Source organism: Chrysemys picta, chromosome 8 (genome assembly GCF_011386835.1).
Source record: "Chrysemys picta bellii isolate R12L10 chromosome 8, ASM1138683v2, whole genome shotgun sequence".
Lineage (NCBI taxonomy): Eukaryota > Metazoa > Chordata > Testudines > Emydidae > Chrysemys > Chrysemys picta.
In genome coordinates this window covers 92,901,752-92,926,812 of record NC_088798.1, presented here as the reverse complement: position 1 = coordinate 92,926,812, position 25,061 = coordinate 92,901,752, and the positions used below count along the sequence as shown (strand labels likewise).

At 38.3% G+C, this 25,061-nt stretch overlaps 1 protein-coding gene across 21 annotated transcripts in view; it reads left to right on the top strand.

The window, feature by feature from the left end:
- TCERG1 (transcription elongation regulator 1) overlaps positions 1-25,061 on the top strand; it is a 47,455-nt gene that overhangs the window by 5,110 nt on the left and 17,284 nt on the right. For 4 of the 21 annotated variants that reach the window (XM_065554964.1, XM_008175019.4, XM_065554969.1 and 1 more), the window contains 12 exons: positions 1,394-1,546; positions 1,854-2,151; positions 4,420-4,662; positions 10,363-10,425; positions 11,106-11,306; positions 14,245-14,360; positions 14,975-15,004; positions 17,173-17,261; positions 18,837-18,997; positions 21,460-21,526; positions 22,672-22,807; positions 24,049-24,138. In XM_065554964.1, coding sequence (XP_065411036.1) covers positions 1,394-1,546; positions 1,854-2,151; positions 4,420-4,662; positions 10,363-10,425; positions 11,106-11,306; positions 14,245-14,360; positions 14,975-15,004; positions 17,173-17,261; positions 18,837-18,997; positions 21,460-21,526; positions 22,672-22,807; positions 24,049-24,138 — 1,647 coding nt within the window. Of the gene's footprint in view, positions 1-1,393; positions 1,547-1,853; positions 2,152-4,419; positions 4,663-10,362; positions 10,426-11,105; positions 11,343-14,244; positions 14,361-14,974; positions 15,005-17,172; positions 17,262-18,836; positions 18,998-21,459; positions 21,527-22,671; positions 22,808-24,048; positions 24,139-25,061 lie in introns of all 21 variants that reach the window. The other 17 variants (XM_008175022.4, XM_008175017.4, XM_008175024.4 and 14 more) reach the window with 7 other exon arrangements.

The following is a 25,061-nucleotide window of genomic DNA, read 5'->3' as shown; positions in this document are numbered from 1 at the left end:
AAACAGTGATACTCAAATTGAGGCTCGCAAGCCATGAGTGGCTCTTTAATGTGTCTCCTGCAGCTCTTTGCAACACATGATATTAAAGCACTGTGATTCAATTATTAACCAATCAGGATGCTTTTATAATGTTGTTAACCAATTGTAATTGATAAAAACAGTAATACCTGGTCAGTCATTTTTCTGTGAGAATACATATAAACTAAATATTTTCCCTGCATTACTGTTTAAATATGAATGTATAGTAAATGAAGCAATGAATTCACACTACTGATGCTCTTTTGGGTAATGTTGATCTCTAGTTTGGCTCCTGAACCACCGAGGTCTGAGTATCACTATGTTAAAAGTTCACGTACTATGGGGGGCATGCATGAAATAAGAATTTAGAATTATATTGGGGTGTATCCAATTAGCATTAAGCATTTTAAAATTAAGATTTTTTTGCTACCTTTGGACATTTAGTAATAATGACTTAAGTTGAACTAATCCTCTGCTGGATCATCTGTTAAGTGCTTTACAAAAAAAAAATATTCACAGCTGATATCTCTACTTTGTTGAATTTGTACACTTTCCCCTTAATGTCTTAATAGTAAACCATTAGCAGGTAGATAATTAAAAGGTATAATGGATTGTAATGAATTGTCTGCTTCTGCAGTGGTACACCTGCTCGTACCCCACTTTGTATATCTCATTGTATAATTGTCTTGTGGCTTTACAGTGAATTCAAATGATTTCTAGCTATTGATGCCTGGAAGACAGTTATTCAGCACGTTCTCTCTCCTGTTTTCTTTCACTTGCATCTCCTGTAGGGATATTTTTTTTATTTCTCTCTTCAATGAGGGGGGAATCATTTATTCCACCCCATGCCTCTTCTCTTTTTACAGCCACTTCTTTGCTGCTCTGCATTTAGTTTATACCTCAAGGCTTGAAGTATTTGTTAAAGCTGTTCTCTGTGCTATGGTTTGACTTGTCATAAGATGTGGCCCTTGCCTTGGTATTGCTATTTGAGGCCATGGCTACCCTATGGGCACTACAGTGGCATGGCTGCATGCTGTAGGTCTGCCACTGTTAACCCTGTATTGTAGATGGAAGGGGATTTTCTGTCACTGGGGGCCTTCCACTTCCCTAAGCAACGGAGCTAGGTGGATGGAAGCATTCTTCCACAAGGCTGAGGATTTTTCATAACCCCTGAGTATGCTATGTCAATCTCAATTTTAAGTGTAGAACAGGCCAGAGATTGCAACATTGTTTCAGTGGACTGTATTAGAACAGCACTGAACACTGTTGCTAAGTCTTTTCTTGCTGAGGCTGTGCAGTCAAGTGATTCTGAATATGAACACAAACTGTATATGGCAGTCCTGTGACATTGTTACTATTATATGAATTTACACAGAGGCCACCATTCATGCCTCCTCCCATGGGTAGCATGCCGCCGCCTCCTGGTATGATGTTTCCTCCAGGGATGCCACCTGTCACTGCCCCGGGAACTCCAACTATGCCACCCACTGAAGAAATATGGGTAGAAAACAAGACTCCAGATGGCAAGGTAAGACTGGAACCAAATACAACAAGGAGCTATCAGGAATAGTGAGTGACTGTTACCATGTTACCACATATGATCTTGTTTGCATTGGTGGTGGTGTGTTGATCTTGGCCATCGAGGCTGCAGATTGTGTATAGTAAGAGTCTTTGTTTTTGTCATGCTGAATAGATAGGCAAAACAGAGCCATTTCCTTTTATTAATACGTATTCATAGAGATATTAATTTTTGCCCTCATAATTTGAGAATGGGGGACTAGGCCCTTCATTGTGAAAACATACTATTGTTTGATAATGACTTTTCTACTCTATAGGTCTATTTCTATAATGCACGAACGCGTGAGTCTGCATGGACCAAGCCAGATGGGGTAAAGGTTATTCAGCAATCAGAACTGACACCAATGCTTGCTGCACAAGCCCAGGCCCAGGCGCAGGCCCAAGCCCAGGCTCAGGCTCAGGCACAAGCCCAGGCGCAGGCACAAGCCCAAGGTGCCTCCACACCAACAACCAGTAGTCCTGCATCTTCAGTGTCTCCATCCACATCGTCAAGTCCTCAGTCCTCCATGACCTCCACTACAACCACAGCCACTTCAATTTCACAGACCATTTCCAGTGAGTTACTGTGGGTTTCTTAGGCTTTGTGAGAGTGGGAAACAAATGCTACCTTAGAGGAAATACTGTAGTAAAGACCTAATGTGACATGTGGCCCCTCTTCTTTGCTAGGTATTTGTCTTTTCTGCTGCTGCTACCCATATGTTCTCAAATAACTATTAAGCGTCTGTTTGGTTATCGATATACTTCCAACAAAACTTGCAAATGCTTTATTTAGAAAAGGGCAGACATTATTTTGGAGGGAGGGGTTGTTCCACCAAGGTGTCCCATCTTACCTGTCTCCAGGATCCAACCTGCCCTTCTGGTTGAGGAGGTGGACATGTCAGTGCTGCCTCTGGAACAAGCCGAGTTGATTGTTGTAGAGCAGAACTTCTGCTTTTTCATCCTGCAGAGCATCCCAGTGCTTCAGTTCCTTTGTGTTTGCGTGACAGAACAAACCAGGAGAGGGTTCTGAGGTTTACTGATGAATGATCCATGAACTGTAGTTTTGAAAACTATTGCTCTTCACATGAACTGAACCACTACAATGTTTCCAGCTCACAGCAGCCCAAGGGAATAAGGGACTGACCTTGTAGAATGTATATATTTAGATTGTAGCCATAGCAAATAATCTTACAGTTGACTCTTCATCTTGAGTCATTATTATGTCATTATTTCACTAGATCTAGAAAGCTGGAAGGTAACTACCTAGCCTAGTCTCTTGATATATTTAAGTGTAGTATGTAGGGCATTATTTTATAGGCTGTGTAGCCATTTGTTAAATATGTAACAATGGTCAAGAATCAGACAAATGTTTAGGTTCCATTCCATATCAGCTTTGAGATCCATAGTTTACTCACTGTAGTTTTCTCTGCTTTTGAGGCATATCTTTATACTGAGGCCCCTTTTATGTAACTTAATAGAATAATGTAGAAGTTGACTTGACTCTTGGCTGCCAAAAATGTAATTTCCTGACACCAAGCACTAATGAATTTTGCTTTTGTTCTTAAGGAAGGACTGTTAATGTTGATGCCTGTGGTCAGGTGCTAAAGCTTGTGTTTTAAAAGATCAATTTTCTCAGCATTCAGAATCAGTCTGTAAAGTATTGGGCGTCAGAAGAGCTGGGTTCTAATTCTGACTGTGCAATTGATTTATTGTGTGACCTTGAGCAATCATTTAATCTCTGTATGCCTCAGTTTCCCTACCTTTAAAACAGGAATAACTCTCTCACCCTTTTAGAATTGCAGATGAATAGTATTAAATATATACTAAATATTAAGTATCTTTATATTATTGAAAAAGTGAGTTAATCACTTTAATAAATACTGAAGAAAATAATTTCCTTGCAATCTGTTTTTCTGTTTTTATGACAAAAATTTAATATCTAAACATAATCACTTAGTACAAGAAAAGTGATATTTCTCCATCATTGCACTGTATTATCTTGTAAATTTATAACATTGCTTTCCAGGGTAAAATAAATCAAAATGATGCCTAGTATAAGTTTAATTCTTGAAACGCATTGGCTGCCACTTTTCCTCCTTTTACTCCACACATTGATATGCAACATTAGCATCCTGTTGAAAGCTAACTCGAATCATCCTGCAAGAAATGTTGAACTGAATGTTTAATATTCATTTACCCACTAGGAGGCACTGAAGGCCACTAGAATTCTTCCAGCCCATGACTGAAAGCATTTTTCTAAACTTTTCCTTGATTATACAAATTTTGTGCAGATATTTCTCCACACTTGAATCACAGTTGCATGGCCATAATCTAAGAATATCACACTGTTGTCATGTACATGCACATGCAGAACTGCTGCCTTTATATTGTTTAAACAACAATATTCTTTGCGCATTAGTTCCTTCATTCAAGGTTTTGTACAACTTTCCCCTCCTACTTGTCTCAATCTGAGCAGAGGTTCAAATTTCACTTATCACCCAAACAGGTTATACTAGTTCTCTGGTAAACAAAGCAAAGAAACTTTTGCCACTGTCCTAGAGATTTGTTAGTTACATTATACAAACAAGGGGGCAAGGGAAATAAGAAATAAAAATTGACCTTTTTTTTTTTTGGAATAATGTAATGTCACAGGGTGGAGAGAGGGATTTTTCTTTCCAGCGAGCATCCTTTCCTTATGTGTGTGTCAGTAAGGGATGAAATACTGTATAGTTTGTGTAGGGAAATATTAGTAAAAGCTCACTTATTTACAGTTCACATGTTGTACCATTTAAGAAAACTACAAGTTTTTTTTCTTTTCTTCTTTTTTTTAATTTTTTTTATCAGCACCGACAACACAAGACCAGACCACAAGTTCAGGTGTTTCAGTTGCTACATCTTCAGTTAGTGTTTCAACCTCCACTCCTTCTGCTACACCTGTGCAGACTGTACCCCAGCAAGTCCCACAGACGTTGCCTCCTGCAGTTCCTCATGCAGTACCTCAGCCAACAGCAACAATTCCTGCTTTTCCACCCGTAATGGTACCTCCATTTCGTGTTCCCCTTCCTGGCATGCCTATTCCACTTCCAGGTAAATTGGTAAACTGTAGTTGTCTTGTCAACTATGTGTCCATGTTGTCAATTTGTTTGCACTCGTGTCAACTGTGTATGGAATTGCCTAAATCCTCTCCATTTAATTTGTTAGTCTCTAAGGTGCCACAAGTACTCCTGTTCTTTTTGCGGATACAGACTAACATGGCTGCTACTCTAAAATCCATTTAGAATGTTTTCTGAAATAATTCAGGTTTAGTGGACAGACTTTTTAAGTAATAGTCACTTGAAACTCTTTTTTTACATATTTAATTTTCTGATACAGTTATTAGAAAGTAGTTATTTAAACATGTAAAATACTTGTTTTGGATAATACAAATAAATTAGAATTAGCATGCACTTGAAAATTGCATTTTATAAATGGATTTTTTTTTTTAAGGGATCATGTCTATACTCCAGTCCCATACAAAGTAATGAAGAGCTGGATTAATTCTCTAAGTGACTCTGAGACTGTTCATCAACTGTAAAAATAGTTTATTGCCAGGATGCTCTAGCACTACATTTTTTTCATATAGCAGAATTCATGGTTGGTATGTAATCATTGCTGTCACTTCATTACTTGGATTTAGAGCTTCAATCTTATGCACAAATGTGCATTAGGAAATGGAATAAAACTAGAGAGGAGACTAAAAGTGAATTACATATTCTAGAGTCTCTCTAATATCCGGGGACCGTCACGGCTACAAGTACACTGCATACATATTCAGAGCAGAAAGTATTACAATTCAACACTGATATCAAGTGTTCCCAAGCCTGATCTCTTGCAGCCACCAGGCATAGTGTCGGAAAATGAGCAAAAAGACTTGAGCTGTAGGGGCTCATGTTGAAGCTTAGTCCACGTTCATAGATTTTAAGTGCTGAAGGGACCATTGTGATCTAGTGAGTCTGACTCCTCTATAACACATGCCATAGAACTTTCCCAAAATAATTCCTAGAGTATATCTTCTAGAAAAACATCCAATCGTGACTTCAAAATTGTCCATGATGGAGAATCCACAACCCTTGGCAAATTGTTGCAATGGTTAATTACTGTCACGGTTAAAAATTCACACTTTATTTTCAGTCTGAATTTGTTTAGCTTCAACTTCCAACCATTGGATTGTGTTATACTTATATCTGCCAGATTGAGGAGCCCATTATTAAATACTTGTTCCCTGTGTACGTACTTATAGACCGTAATTAAGTCAGCCCTTAATTTTCTCTTTGTTAAGCTTAAATAGATTGAGCTCCTTGAGTCTGTTTTGTAATACTTTAATTATTCTCATAGCTCTTTTCTGAACCCTTTCCAATTTATCAACATTCTTGAATTGTGGGCACTAGAACTGGACACAGTATTCCAGCAACAGTCACTCATTGTCAAATGAAGAGGTAAAATAACCTCTACTCCTACTCATGATTCTCCTGTTTATGCATCCCAGGATCACATTAGCACTTTTGGCCACAGCATTACACTGGGAGCTAATGTTCAGCTGATTATCCACCACAAATGACCAGTCTTTTTCAGAGTCATGATTAGAAAAAATCAACTTTGTAGGAGTGATGCAACACCACAATTTTGTTTTAAAAAGGAATTATAGGGAAGTCATCAGCTTAAACAAGACAAAATTATACCAGGTTGAGGACAGTCGTCTGGTTGATACTGAATGTTAGGAAAGTAATTTAGAGGTCTGATTCTTTACTCCTGGGGGAATTCTGCGCCACTGCGCATGCGCAGAATTTATGTTCCCTGTGGATTTCTTTGCTTCCCTGCAGAAAACTGACTTTCTGATGGGGAAGCAAAGGGAAGCCACAAGAGCAGTCATGGGGCCCTCTCCAGCAGTATGTTTTGGGTGTCCAGGGCAGCTGGCAGAGAGAGAAATCATTGTGAGACAGGGGACAGGACTGAGGAAGACCGGCTGGTCGCTCCTGCCCCGTGCCAGGCTCAGCTGCTTGTCCCAGCTAGGCTGGGGAGGACGGGACTTCCTCTTTCCCTGCATGGCATCTGGGGCCGGGTCAGACCCACAGCCAGATTTCTCCCCCAGCTGCAGGAAGCTCTGCATCCTCCCCCTCCCCCGGCTCCTTCACCCATCACTCCTCAGCTGCAGGGGTAGGGATCCCTGTACAGGGAGCTGCTCTCCCATCCGCCCAACCCCCAAGTATCCAGACCTCCTCATACCCAGACCCTCCTGCTCAGCCTCACCCCCGCACTCCAAACCCCCCTTGATAAGCCCCACTCTCCTGTAGCTGGACCACCCCAACAAGCCACCCGCACCTGGATCCCCACCCCACCGAGCCCCAACCGGCTGCACCTGGATCCCCACCCCACTGAGCCTCACTCCCCCAGCTTCTGGACCCCACCTCAGACCCCCCTACCCCTGCTGAGCCCCAACCACCTTCACCTGCACCCTCCTGCGGAGTCCCATTACCATTACACCCAGAACCCCCCAACAAGTCTCTGTGCATCCAGATTCCACCGCACTCGGATCCCCCACTGAGCCACCCACACCCAGATTACCCCACACAGAACCCTCTCACCCCACACCTGGATCCCCACACACTGAGCCCCTCCACACTTGGATCCTACCTTGCTGAGCCTGCCCGTCCACACTGGTGCATCTGGAACAGAGGGGCAGGGCCCTGAGGTGTTTCTGGAACAGGCCCGGTCCTTGCGCTGTGTCGGGGTTAGGTGCAGCCTCACCACTGAGTCTCTGTCTGGAGGGGTAGCTGCTCAGTGATCTCCCACCTCTGTGCAACCCGTGGCCTGTGATCCCCAATCCCATGTTGGAGCCTCCATGTTTATTTGACAGATAAAATTTGCAAAATTTTAAAATATTGTGTGCAGAATTTCTAGTTTTTTGGCACATAATTTTTTTTTGGTGCAGAATGCCCTCAGGAGTAGATTCTTACATATTTTGGGGAGTTAAGGGAAAAGAATAACTAATTATTAAGTTTTAAAATGTGCAGCTTAAATCAGGATGAAAAAAGTCTGACTACACTTAACTTCAGTTCCTGCCTCCACCAGCAAATGATCAGTGTAAGATGAAGGATCCAATATTTTTCATGTAAAATGCATATTCCACTGCTATTAAGTGTAAACAGGTAGGCAACATTTGAATGATCAATACAATAAGGAAACAATTTCAATATCCAAGAAACTGGCCATGAACAATGGACACTTGTATTTTTTGTAAGTTTCCAGTGCAGAAACTCCCACGTTGAACACGACACTGGAAAAGAAGAGGGAAGTGTGAAAAACAAACAAAAAAACATCGTTATCTGATGGAACATTTTCCTCAAATTCTCTCAGAACATCAATATAGTTTCTGAAGTTCTGGAAGACTTATACCTGACCCATTTTCCCTTTTCACTGGGAAATAACACATTGGATTGAACTGGGAGGACTCCATGTCATTTTGAATTTGTTTTCTTTGATTGTTCTAAATACACATTCTCTTTGATTACGGAACAAAACTATGTTTTGTTTTGGTTTTTAATTCAGCTAAATTTGGTTTGACTTGGTTGTACTTTTTTTGTGATGTTTCTAGAAAGCCTTGGAATATTCCCACCATAACTATAAAATGCCTGAAGAGATGAGTTTTTAAGAAACAAGCTAAAATGATCCCGTTAAAATATTAGCAGAATTTGAAAAGACACATTGAGCATAAGTGTGTAGCTCTTTTGTGTTAGGCAGTGATGAACGTGAAGCCATCCAGAGAGATCACTTCATATTAAAAAAGAGCTGAGTAGTGCAATTGACAAGTGATCTTGACATTTAAAGTTCTGCAGCATATTGTGGCATGATACTAAATTAACTCTTCCATTGTGTTAATATCTTATGATACTAAATTTAAATCGGTCTGCTTACTCTTAATTCATATGTGAAAAACTATCTATACATTTAAAAATTTGTCAGAGGAAACAGCTTTTTTTTTTTTTTTTCTGTAGTTGCTAAGAAGTCTGTCTGCGCAGCAGTAGAACCAATTTCAGTGATCAGACAGATAACATTATTTATCCTGATTTAGTTTTAGGACATACTGTAACTTCCTTAACAAAACAAAACTTTTGCATTCATTCAAAGGCTGTATCATAAAAAAACCCAACAAAACTAGACAAACACTTCATTCAATACCATTTGATTCAATGCTTCGGTATCTTCATTCATTCATACTACATAAAGTTATTAGAAATGTTAATAAAAGAATTCAAAACTAAAGAGCACTGAGATTTGATCTTTTCTAAAAGATTTTTTTTTAATAAATTGGCAGTATATTTAGTGTATTTTCTATATTAGATTTTTGATAAATAAAATTAACATTTATTTTGGTTATAAATACAGGGGTTTAATTTCATTTTGTGTTGTGGGAATTCCCACCTCTTACCTCTTTTATATGGTAGGAATTGACACATTTTAGGGTCTGGGGGTATATTTCTGAGTTTTTCAGTTAGCAGTCTGAAAGTACTGGATTGATACTCAGAAATATTATACAGTCATGACTCCTTCCCCCTAAAATGAACTGTCTTCTGGAATCCCTTTTTTTCCTCCCTTTTATTCTCTCATCTCTCCTAGTGATTTTTCATCTCACTGAAGGGGATTAGATGTCACAGTTTCCATACCTTCCAGTGTCATTTCTTCAGTGAGCTAGAAAGCAGTCCATGGTGCTACCTTTCCCAAAGGCTAAATGTTCTGTCTTCACAGCATTCCTAACCCATGTAGCTCCACAGACTGTGACAGAGCTAATACTTCCTACCACTGACCCACCAATGCAGCTTCTTTGTTTGTGTATATTTCTTCACCCCTTCACAGCTTTTTCTTTATGGGTAGGTCTACACTTACGTCCGGGTCCGGCGGTAAGCAATCGATCTTCTGGGATCGATCCCGGAAGTGCTCGCCGTCGACGCCGGTACTCCAGCTCGGCGAGAGGAGTACGTGGCATCGACGGGGGAGCCTGCCTGCCGCGTCTGGACCCGCAGTAAGTTCGAACTAAGGTACTTCGAATTCAGCTACGTTAATAACGTAGCTGAATTTGCGTACCTTAGTTCGAAGTGGGGGGTTAGTGTGGGCCATGCCTTTGCCTCTTCTCTTTCAGCTTCAATGCCTTTCCCTAATGACCATCACCTCCTCTTTCCTTTCCGGTTGAAATTGTGCTTTCACTGCTGCTGCTGCCACCACCACTCTCACCCTTGTCTTAATTGATTAAAATTGTACCTCCACTGTTGCTCCTGCCTTCTTTCCAGCTGGAGTAGGAGCAGAATGAAACTGACAGTGACTGCATGAGTTTCTGTAGCTGCTTCTATTGGCCTCTTCTGGGCAAATGCTATGCGCAAAACTACCCTCAGCACAATCTCCTGTAACGTTGTCTCATAGAGACGGGTGAGATTCTACCCCACACTGAATTTAAACCCTTGAATCCTCTCTCAAATGTTTTATAAAGTCCTAATATATGTTACATTTTAAACTGCTGGTTCAATGTAAAACAGTAAATGTTGCAGTAACTTAGAACTAGTTTTATAGTTGATCTGGCACCACTTTTCATAATATGTTGGAACAAAGAAGAATTTACATATTCCTGCCTGGGATCTGTCTTTTCTATTGGAAAATGGCATTTTAAATTGTAGCAGGAAAATTCATATTATTCAGACTCCCAGTAATTGCCAACATACAATGGCAGCTTTCCAACATGCTTGCTTATCCATTTTACAGGTGTAGCAATGATGCAAATAGTCAGCTGCCCGTATGTAAAGACAGTCGCTACCACCAAGACCGGTAATTTTTAAAACCATCTTAGTTCATTTTGTCTGTAAGTTGGCATGGTAGTGAATGTTGTTGTTTATCTTTTATTTATTTATTTGCTTTCCCCAAATGAGTGGATCTATATATTTTTATTACCAAAAAAAGTCAAAATGAAAATATATTGGCCAGCAAACAACTTTTCTAATGAGTTATTAGTGTTAGCCTATTTAGTACAAAAAAACTACACAAACTCACATTATTTTAATCATTGATTTCTGCGATAAATGTGAACCTCTTCATGCCCACACTTCTTAGTTCTGTTTTGTGTGTGTGGGATATTTGTGTTTTTTCTACTTCCATTTGTACAGTAACATGACTGCTTGCATGTTAGTATGTATGTGATGTATGCGTGTCTTAGAATAAATCTTCATTTCAAGGTTGTGCATTGTTTGAAAATAAGCCATTTTCAGGAACAAATGTGTTTTCATACAAAAAACAGTTACTTGTTTCTTCAATAATGTACTGGTTTGGTTTGGTTTTTTGGTCCCAGGTTAAAAGACATTACAACTAGGAAAAAAACTTATTTTAAAGTTATATTAAACTATATGCTTAGTTGATTATCGTAAAACAGTATTTTGGTGCTTTTGTGTCACAAAATGATGTTTCATTGTCACTCGCTCTTTTGTTTTGTTTTTTATTACTCCTTTATATAGGTGTCTTGCCAGGAATGGCTCCTCCTATTGTACCTATGATCCATCCTCAGGTTGCTATTGCCGCTTCACCTGCTACTTTGGCTGGAGCAACAGCAGTCTCTGAATGGACAGAGTACAAAACAGCAGATGGGAAGACTTACTATTATAACAATAGGACTTTGGAATCAACATGGGAAAGACCCCAAGAACTAAAAGAGAAAGGTACAGCATTCGATTTTAGAATCCAGCCACAACTAGGTATGATCACTTTTACGACTTAACATTATAAACGTTGTTGGAAAATGTGAACGAGAATTACTTTAATCCTCTTCTCCCTTAATTAGGATTTCCAAAATGTGCTAACTTTGAATTGGGTATAGGTCTTAGAGTTAAAACATATTTGTTTTCTGCTATGGTAATAGCTGTTCATTGCTGTCAAATCATGGAACACTTAGATGAATGATGCATTTATTTTCCAAGAGAAAGAAGTTGTATTCTCATACTAGTATGCTTGAAAAGATCTCTGTGGAAGGACAAAAAGTGGAAAGAATTTTTTAGTTTTTAAAATGTTTTATATGTAATTTTACATCCTAATGATAAACGCATTGAAGAATGGAAATCTGTGAAAGCACAAAGTTTAGAGATTGAGAAAAATGAGTTTGGGATGGAGAGAAAGGGAGGGGATGATAGGACAAAATTAAATTAGCAAAAAGAAAAGGTTATATTCCATAACCCCAAATTCATTTAACCCAAATTACATCCATGAGGGGGGAGTCCCGTCCCCCCCCAAATATGATCCAAATATAATGCCAAAAAGAAGACTAGAGAATGAAAATCCCATCAAACATTCTGATTCTAGTATCTACAACATTTTTGCTAGTCTTCACCAGTCTAGTCAGGCACAGGTAGTTCTTCCTTTTCCCTCTTGGTTGAATTTTTATATATATACATAAACACACCTGCTTAAAATAACTCTCAACCATGCTAGTTAAGACTGCTGCCTATGACCTAGTTAAAAATTCAGTTCTCACTAACTCAGCTTACTTCTCCTGAATTGAGAGGTCCTTAAGACAGAGAACATCTGAATTAGGTTCCCTGAATAAAGAAGCATTTTCTAGATCCTCCAAATATATAAAATGTATTTTAAAGGAAAGTAATAGGTGCAGAACAATGCTCAGAAGGCTGTCTCTCTGCAGTTGCATTGTACAGTCTTTTTTAGGCAAGAGCTGTCCATTCCGGAAACTGGACTGCACCCTTCACTTGAGTATTCCATCAAAACTTAATGTATAAAACGTTCTCTAGTGCTTCGGGAACCTGTGCAGAATTCTTGGTATCCAAATGTGTGTCTGCTTAAAATTGCTTTCTAGTATTTCAACCTCTTCTGTGATGTTCTTTAAAGTTCCAAAGTGCATTTTAAAACTTTCATTCTCAATTTTTAATATCTCTTGAATCTTGATAAATGTGTAGTTTATTCTAGAGAAGTTCAACAAACTGCAGTTTTTTTTGGAGCAAGAGTATCTAGCTCACCCTCATTTATTTTGTAGCTCTTAATGCATCCAAAGAAATTGCAGACTTGTCATCTCCCTTCCCAAACCCATGCACTCCCTAACCAAATTTTAATGTCATGAAAGGGAAGGAGATAGACAGCAGCTGATCTTGCAGGGAACTCCTTTCTGAGACCTATTGTCACCAGACATAGTATCAAAAACAAACGAACAAAAAACGAATCCAGAAAATAAGGGTGCCCTAACAGTATATAAACAACAAGCTGTTTGTTAAAAAGGCAACAGCCTGCAAAGGAAGTCTATGCCAGGATGGTGTGCTGCTGATAGCAACCCTTCTGCATCAGATAAGACCCACTAGAGCAGCCTGCAGTGCAAGTCAAAGCATTCAAATAACTTCCTCTTCCCCAATATTTGTTGATTGGATTTTAGGTGAAGAAGTAGTCTCTGTATTGGGGTTAGAGAAATAACTCTTTCTATCACACACAATATTCTTTTATTAAAATTTAGTGCAACTTCAAGCCCTCACTTGATTATAATATTTGATGGTTAACATCCTTAGCTGACTATTCTTCCCAAGTGACTTGTTTCTATTGATGTAACCTCCTTGTCTTATTTTTGACTTCTAATATTTCCTAATGGCGTTGGGACTAAGTATAAGAACAGACATGTAGGCTGCTAAAGGGCAGTTTTAATTACAATTGTGAAATCCTTGCATGTAGCCTGCTTTAAGAAATATGTAGAATCTGAGTTATAATTTATCCTGCTAAACAAGGAATGTGCATGAGCACTTCAGGAAACTGGACTGAATTTGAAGCTCTTGTCACAGGGACACACCCTGAAAATCACATCTCTCTCTACTGTATTTACATGCAGCACTTACAGTTCCTATAAAAGAAAGAAGTTGGGGGGGGGAGGAATATTCTCTTACAGGTTGTTTACTTTGTGCGTTTAGCATTACTTGTATTTGGTCAGTTTCCCCTGTATTGTCTGTGAGGTTCCTGTTTGCTGAAAAGGCCAGAAAATAAAAAAATTCAGTTTTCTATCAAACTTAAATTTTTAGAAATGAGCCAGTTTCAAAATTAAAGTTGACTGTGTCACTTGAATCTTGTTAGGGCCGTTATATGGGTAGCAGGGTGTTAGAGGGATTCCATTTAAATTATTTTCTACAGTGAATGGCCAGGATGCCTGTTCTTTGGGTCAGATTCTCTGCCCCATTCCAGTTCCTTCACAACATCTAAACAACAGAGAGCAACCAGAATTTGGCTTCAGCTGCCAAGTTGATAATTCTCCCAGCAGAACTTCTGCCTTGGGGGCGGAGGGCATATGGGGGTGGGGGGCGGAAGAGTAGGGTCCACTACAGCAATTTATACACTAACTGCCATAAGTTAGGGAAGACTAACTTACATTGGGGCTGGGATACCGTGAGATCAGGAACCCTAACTGCCTCCCCTTTTCCCCCATGTTGAGCAGATCCTGGCACAGGAGAGAATCTGGCCCTTTGAGGATGACACTTAATTCTCTGAAGAGAGAATGGCCAAAAAAAAAAAGTACAACTTGAAAAACCACATTGATAAACTGAATCTGATGAGTTCAGTAAAAATTGTAAGTTACTGTAGGCAAACTTTAAAAAAAAAAAAAAATCCTTTTTCTTACAGAAAAAGTAGAAGAGAAGATTAAAGAGCCTATTAAAGAACCTACAGAGGAGCCTTTGCCAATGGAAACAGAAGAAGAGGAACCCAAAGAAGAACCTATAAAATTGCTGATAAAAGAGGTAAAAGACCTTGCAACCAAATAAAATCTTTCTGTGTATATATGATGCACACGTATTGATAAGAGATTATGGTTAGTAATTTGAGTTCTTAGATTATTGGGGGTGATATGAAAATAGTATTTTTTTTCTCATGACATTTAGTGATTTTTTTTTTTAATTTAAAAAATCTTTAAAAAGAAAAATATAGAGAGATGAATTAGGTGGTAAGTCAGTAAGAATTTGAAAATTAAAATAGTCTTACCTCTAAATACATTCTGATTTATAAAAAGTCATTTCTCTTGATGTATTCAGCAACTCAGTTTGCTTGATGTATTCAGCAACTCAGTTTGCCGTGGATATCAGGATGTCTGAAATATTGAAAGAGATGCATGTTTCTGTATTTTCTTTATTTTCATAATTTTGAGACAAAAGCAAAACTTCCTGTATACAATACAACCAATAAGTTTAGTTTGTCAGAAAGTCACATCATAGAGAACCTCTGTAAAAGTAAAGTACATTTATTTCCCTTAAATTACAGTAACCAAACTAAAACTTTTTCTTGTGTACAGTTTTTTTTGTTATGTAATTAAGGTACAGTGTTTAAAAACACATCTCACCATAATCTCTTCATTTAGGCCCTGATTCGGGGAAACATCCCAGTTCAGGCAAGTGTTTAAGTATATTTAAATTCCATTGAAATCAATGTTAAGCATGTGGCTTAAGGGCTTTCCTGAATCTGGGTCTTGACTTAAATAGAAACTAAACTGTGTAGCATAATAATCAAAACATGGTTACATTTGAGAAGACAGATGAAAACTAATAAGATACTAAGAAAGAGGGTTTTTTAAACATACTAGGCACAAAAGAAATTCTAGCAATATTATAGGCCCATTACTAGATGGAGATGGTAAAATTGTTGTTGATGCAGGAAAGGCAGATGTGTTCAATAAATATTTCTGTTCTTTATTTAGAAAGAAGCAAGATGTAGTCATATCAATTGAGGGTGAAGTACTTTCCAGTCCATTAGTAATTGAAGAGGATGTTAGATGACTTCTCTTAGGAATAAACATTCTTAAATCAGCAGGCCTGGATAGTTTACTCCAAAGACTCCTAAAAAAGTTGGCTGGGGAGATCTCTCACCTGCTTGTTTTAATTATTAATAAATCTCGAAATACTGTGGAAGTTCTAGATGATTCTAAAAGAGTACTACTGTTGTGCCATTATTCCAAAAGGGCAAGTGGGATGACCTGGGAAACAGGTCAGTTAGCCTGACATCAGTCCCAAGCAAAATAACGGAAAAACTGAAAGGGAACACAATAAAGAATTAAAGGACAGGAATATAATTAATGCCAATCAAACCTGATTTAATTCTCTGAGGTATTACAAGTTTGGTTGATAAACTTCAAAGAAGTAGTATACTTACTTTTGTAAGATGTTTGACTTAGTACTGCCTTGTTGTAGCTTTTGGTCCCAGGACATTAGAGAGACCTGAGGAGCATGAAGGCTTGTCTCTTTCACCAACAGAAGTTAGTCCAATAAAAGATATTGCTTCACCCACATTGTGTCTTTAGTACTGCATTACATTCTGATTAAAATAATTAGCACAATATATCAATAGAGCATGTTAAATGGATTAAGAACTAGCTGACAGATCTCAAAAAGTAGTCATCAGTGGGGAATCATCAGTCAATTGTGGTGATTCTGATGAGGTTCCAAAGGGCTTGGTACTTTGCCTGACACTACTTAGCATTTTAATCAGTGATCTGGAAGCAAATATAAAATCACTGCTGATAAAATTTGCAGATGACACAGATTGGCAGAATAGTAGATAATGATCATATGGACCAATCTGAATGGGCCCAGGTCACCAAGAAATCCAAACAAAATGTGTTTTAATACAGTCAAATGCAAACGTACACAACTAGAAACAAAGACACAGGCCATATCTACAGAATGGTGGACTATCCTGTGAAGGGGTGACTCTGAAAAGGTTTTAGGGGTCATAGTGGACAGTAACTCAGTGTAGCTAGCTCCCAGTGTGATGCTATGGCAAAAAGGGCTAATGTGATCCTTGGTTGTATAGACAGGGGAGTAGGGAGATGATATTTATATCAACATGTAGCATTATTGAGAATGATAAAGGATTACTGTTTGATTCTGGTGTCCACATCTTAAAAAAGATGTTGAAAAACTGAAGAGGGTGCAGAACAGCCACAAAAATGATTCGAGGGCTGGAGAAAATGACTTGCACTGAGAGACTTTAGAGCGCAATCCTTTTTAGCTTATTGAGAAGAAGATTAAGAGGTGACTTGGTTAGTGTTTAAGTACCTTCACAGGAAGAAAGTACAGGTACTAAAGTGCTCTTGAATCTAGCAGATAAAGAACTGGTGGCTGGAAGCTGCAGCCAGACAAATTGACATTTGAAATTAGGCACAAATTTTTAACAGTAAAGGTGATTAACCACTGGAACAAACTACCAAGGGAAGTGGTGGATTCTCCATCTCTTGACGTCTTCAGATCAAGACTGGATGTCTTTCTGTAAGACATGTTTTAGCGAAACAAAAGTTATGTGTTAGTCAAAGACAAGTTATTGGGCTCAATATATGGGGAACTGGGTGAAAATTAGTGGCCTGTGATATATAAGAGGTCAGACTAGGTGATCTAATAGATTCTTCGTGCCTTAAACTCTGTGAATATAATTGAGGCTGTTGATTAACATTATTTTAAATAAATAAATAAATTTAATTCCACATTACTGTCAATTGGCTATAAATGAAATAGCTGAACAGAGAACATGGCCGACTCTTACAACATTTATTTTTTTCCCTTCTAGGAGCCAAAAGAGGAAGAAATGACTGAAGAAGAAAAAGCAGCTCAGAAAGCAAAACCAGTTGCAACTACTCCTATTCCTGGAACCCCATGGTATGTAGCTAACTCCCAGTGCACACCTATTGTATTCCAGTTCCTTTCCCTGTAGTATGTTGCAGCAGATATCTTGTTGGTGAGGAGTGTTGCTTCATTGTTGGAACAGGAGACTGGGAGTCAGGACTCCTGAATTCTTTCCTGGCTCTTTCATTGACTCTGTTTCCTAGAGCCAATTAGATAATTTGCTTTGCCTCTTACCTGTCTGTTAAATGGTTCCAATACTGTATGTGGCTTACAAGGGGAATGGAGCTTAAGATTTGTAAAGTTGTTTGAAATTCTAAAATGAAATATACTTCAGACTTCAAAGTAATATTAACAGTATTATTGCAAGATCTCTAAATTGAGGGAAATGAAGCCGAATCTCTGGAAGCAAAAATAGGACTGTGAAGGACAAATCTCTGTAGATCTTAATGTTAATAGGAATTCTGGAAATATCGTTTGACATTTGGATGTATATCTGTCAACCACAGTGGAGCCCTTCAGTTTGGAATTGTTGCTGGTCAGTGTGCTAATATGAAAGTAATCATGCTGTGAAATAGTAGATCATTGAACCTATTGCAAGAAAGAAAATCATGGGTACTTGGAAGGATCTGTCTGCCATTTACAAGAAATGTATACACAAGTATTCCAAAGGGGCTTCCTGATATGATAAAAATATATGGTGGATATATACAATACAGATTAGAAAATCTGGTGGGAAAACCTCTGTACCTCTGTTTGGTGGATTTTTTTTTTTTTTTTTTTTTTTTTTACATTTTCTATTTCAAGTGGTTGTCAACAGGATTCCATTTTTGGTGCACATGCACCCAGTGCATGGGAGATCAGATTCTTTTAGCTATCAGTGTCTTTTGAGGCCACACCTACCCCCCAGGTGTCCAAGGAGATAAAGAGAAGAGTACGCCCAAGCATGTCTCAGTTCCTTCTTATTGCCTGTGGCAGCAAGAGAGAACCCTGTGGATATTTCCTCATGCTTCTCTAATGCTGTATACAGTTTTATGAAGCAGCAGCTGCAGAATGAAAATTGACTAGGATCCAATCAGTTTTACTTCCCCCACAGGGTTCTGATCAGTAGCAGTGACACTTTAATATTTTCAGTTTTACTCTTTGCTGGTTGAGAAAGCAGTAGTATCAAATGCAGAATCACAGCTCTATTGCTGAGTGAGTAGGATGGTACTGTGTAGTTTCTCATTCGGAAGGTTCGCTTTGCAACATTATAAAGCTGGGTTTTTTAACAAAAACTTATATTCTGCAGAAACTGAAAGTTTTAGGCCACTTGCCAGAGAAAGTTTTCTACTAGTGATTGGTGAGTGTGTGGGTTTTTTTAACCTGTTGAACTGCAGTATCATTCATTTAGCATCTGTTTGTTTTCCTCTGTTTCTGTAAAGTGGATAGTGAATAGCTGGAATAGATTAGAAATCTAAATTCTTTGCAGGTCAAATTAGAAAGCATTGTCTTTTTTTCTGGGTGACTTCATATTTTCAATTCTCATGGATGATATAAAGCAGGCATATAAAATGAATATAGATAAAATTAAACTTGTTGCATGTGCATTCTCTGTTTCAAAATTCTTAGGTGTGTGGTATGGACTGGTGATGAGCGGGTTTTTTTCTACAACCCAACCACTCGTCTCTCTATGTGGGACCGGCCAGAGGACTTAATTGGAAGAGCTGATGTGGACAAAATTATTCAGGAACCTCCTCACAAAAAAGGAATGGAAGAAGGAAAGAAACAAAGTAAGAGGAAAATCATCATTATCAGTCCCCATTCTCCCCATCACCACCTTCATAGGATTAATAGAGAGACAATGAACAACTTTTCACACAAGCTCCATTTTGTGCTTATTTTCAAAATGAGCATAAAAAATAAGTGAGAACTGTACGCCGACTTTGAAAAATGAGGTGTAATTATTAAAACTGAGACAACTAAGTTAAAAAGCTGATTGGGATAGTAAATTGCAGATATATAAAGTACTTAGAAAAAAGGTCCAAGAGAATAAAGAGGATGTTAATGACAGGAGAAATGTTATGTCTGATAAAAGAAAATATGTATGAAAACCGACTAAAGGAACAGACATCTTTATTGAGAAGAAAGGTAGAAATGGTTAAAAAAAAGTATAGGAAACAGGAATAGATTTTCAGGCCAACAAAAAGCAGACAAAAGATCTAATCACAAAGATCCTGCACTTAGGACGGAAGAATCCCATGCACTGCTACAGACTAGGGACCGAATGGCTAGGTAGCAGTTCTGCTGAAAAGGACCTAAGGGTCACAGTGGACGAGAAGCTGGATATGAGTCAACAGTGTGCTCTTGTTGCCAAGAAGGCTAACGGCATTTTGGGCTGTATAAGTAGGGGCATTGCCAGCAGATCGAGGAACGTGATCGTTCCCCTTTATTCGACATTGGTGAGGCCTCATCTGGAATACTGTGTCCAGTTTTGGGCCCCACACTACAAGAAGGATGTGGAAAAATTGGAAAGAGTCCAGCGGAGGGCAACAAAAATGATTAGGGGTCTGGAGCATATGACTTATGAGGAGAGGCTGAGAGAACTGGGATTGTTTAGTCTCCAGAAGAGAAGAATGAGGGGGGATTTGATAGCAGCCTTCAACTACCTGAAGGGGGGTTCCAAAGAGGATGGAGCTCGGCTGTTCTCAGTGGTGGCAGATGACAGAACAAGGAGCAATGGTCTCAAGTTGCGGTGGGGGAAGTCCAGGTTGGATATCAGGAAAAACTATTTCACTAGGAGGGTGGTGAAACACTGGAATGCGTTACCTAGGGAGGTGGTGGAGTCTCCTTCCTTGGAGGTTTTTAAGGCCCGGCTTGACAAAGCCCTGGCTGGGATGATTTAGTTGGGAATTGGTCCTGCTTTGAGCAGGGGGTTGGACTAGATGACCTCTTGAGGTCCCTTCCAACTCTGATATTCTATGATTCTATAAGACAGTAAAATACTGGAGCATTGAAAGAAGGGAATTAAATTAACGTTGACTGAAATAAAATTCTGCAGTGATCAGAAATTGTATTTATTTCTGGCGGTTGGGCAGCATTGTTTTCATTAAGAAGCTACTGAAGTAAGACTATTTTGGGCATAATTTCTAATAAATCATCCAAGAATGATAGACTTTCGCATTTAGGAGGGAAAGGCTATTTTTGGGTGGGGAGCGATAAGGGAGATTTAATTCTAAAGATAGTAGTGCAAAATATTACTTTGCAATTAGAAGATATAAATGGGCTCCATGAAGCATTTACAAAGGCACATTTTAGCCTCAATTTGTTTTGGAAATGTGAGGTAGATGTTTAATTCCTTTAAAATACAAAACTGACCACAAATCATGGAGTGCAGTGTTTCTCAAACTTTTTATGCTGGCGACCCATATGGACTTAAAAGAAAAAAATCATTAACCCCCTCCCCACTAGAAAAAATTGTGACCTTCTACCTTCAGCCCCACTCAGGGCAGAGGGCTCGGGGCTTCAGCCAGGCTGGGGGCTTGGGGAGTTCCCGCTTGCAGCTTTCTGCCCTGGTGAACCCAATGAAGTGGAGTGGTGACCCACTGTTTGATAACTGCTGATGTTGTGTTTTCTTCCAACTTATGCTAAATTGCATCCCAGTCTTACAGTCAGATCCATTGGGGGAGGAAAGTGGGCCACCTACACAGTCCTCTGGGCTTCTTGTTGGGTTTAGGGATGATAGTTTGATTACTTAATTTTACTAAAATGAATGAGCTCAGCATTTTGAGTTTGTATATTTATGGTTCGGTTCTATTTTCTGCATGCAAGTGTATAAAACACAAATGAAAATAGAGTTCTTAAATCTTGTTATGGAAAGGGATTTTAAATGTAATTAGAGAGTAGATTTCATAAGAACTAATCCCTTCTGTTGAATGAATGGAAAATAGAATATGGAAGAGCATTGTTTTGTGGCTAATATTACAAAACCAGGGTGTTGGCACTTGCTATAACAATATGATTTATAGGGACAATTCAAGATGGAGACTTAAGCATAACGCCATAGTGACAAAAATTATCAAGCTCCGATGATATTTCTCTAAAACTGAATGAAGAATGGCATCTAATTTCCTTCAAAATAATGGGTTAAAATTGTGATCAGGCAGCTTTATATGGTATGCAAGAGGCTTCAGGCATAAGTTGTGAACTTTTCTTTACTTCACCTAGAAGACTGTTAATGAAACTTATTTTACAGTTAAAGAAGATCATGAATCAGCAGAGGAAACAAATGATGATGAGCCTATTAAAACAAAGAAGCGAAAGTAAGTTAATCTTGAAAACTCTTATATGGACTTAGTCTAGATATAGAAGGCTCTGTCCTGGTCTCAGCAGCACTCATGCAACCCTGTTGAAGGCAATGGCATTGCGCTGGTATAACTGAACAGGATTACTTTAGATTTCTGCTACCTTTCTTGCTAATGTTACTTAGTTTGAGGGTTTTAGAGCTGGATAGAATTCATGTTGAGAGAGAATTCCATCTTCTGTGGAAGTCATAAATAATAAATGTGTGTTTGTGATAGAAGCTATCTGTGATAGCCTGATCTCCCTCAGGAGAATTTTGAGCTGTCTTTACATTATACAGTTCTGTGGTATTGGCATATGCCACTCATTTGCCCAGCTTGTGTTCACTCCATTTGCACAAGTTTTTGTTGCCCAAAAAAGACAGTAGTATGGATTTCTGAGCTGGAGTTTTTCTATTAAAAGGCTGTTTTGACTATGCTATAACATCATGACTGATTGGTTTTGCTTTGTTTGGTTTACAGAAAATCAGGGCAAATTTTATTGCTCCTAGAGCTATATGCCTTATTACAAGTGTAACTACTCCCATCTTGGTATTTTGTGTCATTTGATGTAATCATGAGGTAGATCCTGGTTATGACTGTGAGAATTTAGAATAATACTTCTGAACCAAGAATGTCTCAGTAAATATCCCTAGAGGAGCAGTGTATTTTTGAAAAATGTCTTAACAAAGTGGATTATGTGGTGGGTTTTTTTTTTTTTGGGGGGGGGGGCAGTTCCCCCTTAAACTCAATTTGATCTACATTATAAATGTTATAAACTTGCTCAATCATGTCCTTTTTAACTCAATAAACAGAGCCTGGTGTTTTTAACAAAGAGGTAGAATGTAAATAGAGTATAAAACAAAAGATGGATTAAACCTACTTTTCTTTTTAGCGATTTTACATTTTCTTTTGTGATTTGCTTGATAATACTTAAAATCTGAATGCCTTGTTTGTGTTTATTCACTCTGATGTTTCAGTCTTTGACAAACATCTTGCAATGGTTTGTACAAGCCTGTATTGCTGGAACGATCTAAAATTTCTGTTCTATTTGTGATGCAGTTCAATATCTTAACTGCAGTGTTAACATCACTTCTAAGAGGAAACTGTATGTTCCATTTTTACAGGAAAGATGACAACAAAGACATTGATTCAGACAAGGAGGCTGCCATGGAAGCTGAAATTAAAGCTGCACGTGAGAGGGCCATTGTCCCTCTGGAGGCTCGAATGAAACAGTTCAAGGATATGCTGCTAGAAAGAGGGGTCAGAGGAACTATCCTTTTGACAATCAAGTAGAACCTTGTTAATTCTTACTTTGTTAATTTGCAAGCCTAATAATTCTCATACATGCAAAAGCAGTCTCATCCCACTTCTGAGGAAAGATTGAACACGAGACGGGGCTGTGATTACTAAAATCATCACAGTTATCCTAAATAATTAAAACTGAACTAAGTTGTCAATATAAGTGAACCAAATATTCTGTGATGCATTATCTTTTCCTTTCAGATCTCCTGATTCCTTAAGCCACAATCAGTGTGAATTAGCACGATTTTGTTATATATTTAATTTTCCAATGTTAGTTTTCAAGTTTCAGCTGATGTACAGGAAAGAGAAGGGGATAATTCCCTGACCCGAAGACTTTTCTGTTTAAAAAAGTATGTAGTACATTAACAGGTCAAAACATAGGTAGGTAGGTGGAGATTTTTCAGAGGCACAGAAGTCATATCAGGCACCCAGTACCCATTGAAAATCAGTGGGAGTTGAGCACCTCATTCCTGTTTGTTCTTTTAAAATCTTCCCATGATCATAACATGAAAGGAGAAAAACTTTTGCCTCATCTTTCCTTAGACTATTCTGCTAACATTGAAAACTAGCCATTTCTTTTTTAATTAAACTGAGTTTGAGGCTTGTTCAATACCAATTGACTTTTATAGATGCATTGGCTTCCTAGAATGGTAGCAATGTTTATATGCAAAAGAGAAGAGGTTCCAAATTTGAAATGATGCCTGTACATCTTTTGTTTTGATCCACAGCAGTGGCATTTTAGGGTTATTCCAAAAATGCTCAGTTGAGATCAGCTTACAGATAGGCATTTTTTCAATACAAAGATCCATTTGTGTATGAGAAACTTTTAATTTAAAAACTCAGAACATTTAGCAAAGGAACAGAGCAGTCATGGGAAATCAAAATGCAAAGCTTGAAGGTTCTCTTCTGATGTAGTGATTTTTAAATGCCACGCAGTAGTGGTTATTTTAATGAGTAATTAGATGTGTGTTACTTCTGTGTAATTATGTAGAAGTTTTCAGAGCCAATTAGTGTGGAAATTTGCCATGCTAACCTCCCACCGCTCGTCATCTATTAGTGATGAAAACTTCAGGATGGATTTCAGTTATGTCTTCTTTTTAACAGATGTCCTGTAGATTTCAAGCAAAATACGCAACCTTTGTATCTTTGGGGGAACTTAATTACCAGGCAAAATCCAGTCTATTTTTTACTTTTTAAAGGTTTCTGCCTTTTCAACCTGGGAGAAGGAGCTGCACAAGATAGTTTTCGATCCTCGGTACTTGCTTCTCAATCCTAAAGAAAGGAAACAGGTAATAGAAAAGGTTAATTAACTTCAAGACATACATATCATTAAAAATAATCTTTGAGTGGAAGTATAGTTCTTTAAAACCTCCCCTTTGAGGACCTGTATTGCAAATGTCTTTGTTTGTTTGTTTTTTATGCTTTATTTTCAACAAAGAGCAGGAGCTGGTACTTCCTCTGGTGGTAAGATTTATTTCTTGCTGCAATGAAAGTTATATAGAGCCAGGAGGCTGACAAAAAAACAGGTGCAGCAGAGAGCATCTTCATTGTCACACCAAAATATTAATAGAATGAATAATGAACACATTAAAAATCTGAGCAATGAAAAATTAAAGCACAGGCTTTATTATAAGGCAGACTCGGTTCAGGAATCCTTTCCCCAAATGAAGGAAGAAAAGTGAAAAAAATTGAAAAGCTTAGGAGAGGAATAAGCCCCTTTTCTTAACATATGACCCAGAAATGTTTAAACTTTATTTTTGTATTAGTATATTTAAATCCTCCAAGTAAGTCTCAGGTTAACAAACAAGTTATGAGGGGAAATGTTCATATGACGACAAATACTACTGTATTACACCACTTCCCATACATGCATTGGGAATGGATTCTGAGTGTATTCCAGAAGCTATTCCAATCTCTACAGTACATGCAAATATGTGAGTGTTGCATAAATGAATGGTCTCTATTATAATGGTAATTAATCCGTTAGTGTAAGTATTCAGGATTATGCAAGATGCCCATGCTAATATAAAATGTATCAGTTGTTAGGGGAAAGGAGAAGTTCTGTTCTCTTGTAAAGAGGTATCTAACAAGGATGGATTAGTAATTCCTTCCAAAATAAGTAAGTGTGTGTGTGTGTGTGTGTAAATATATAAGAATGAATGAAAGGAAAATGGTATTGTTATTTGGATATTTGAGTACTGCCAGGGGTACA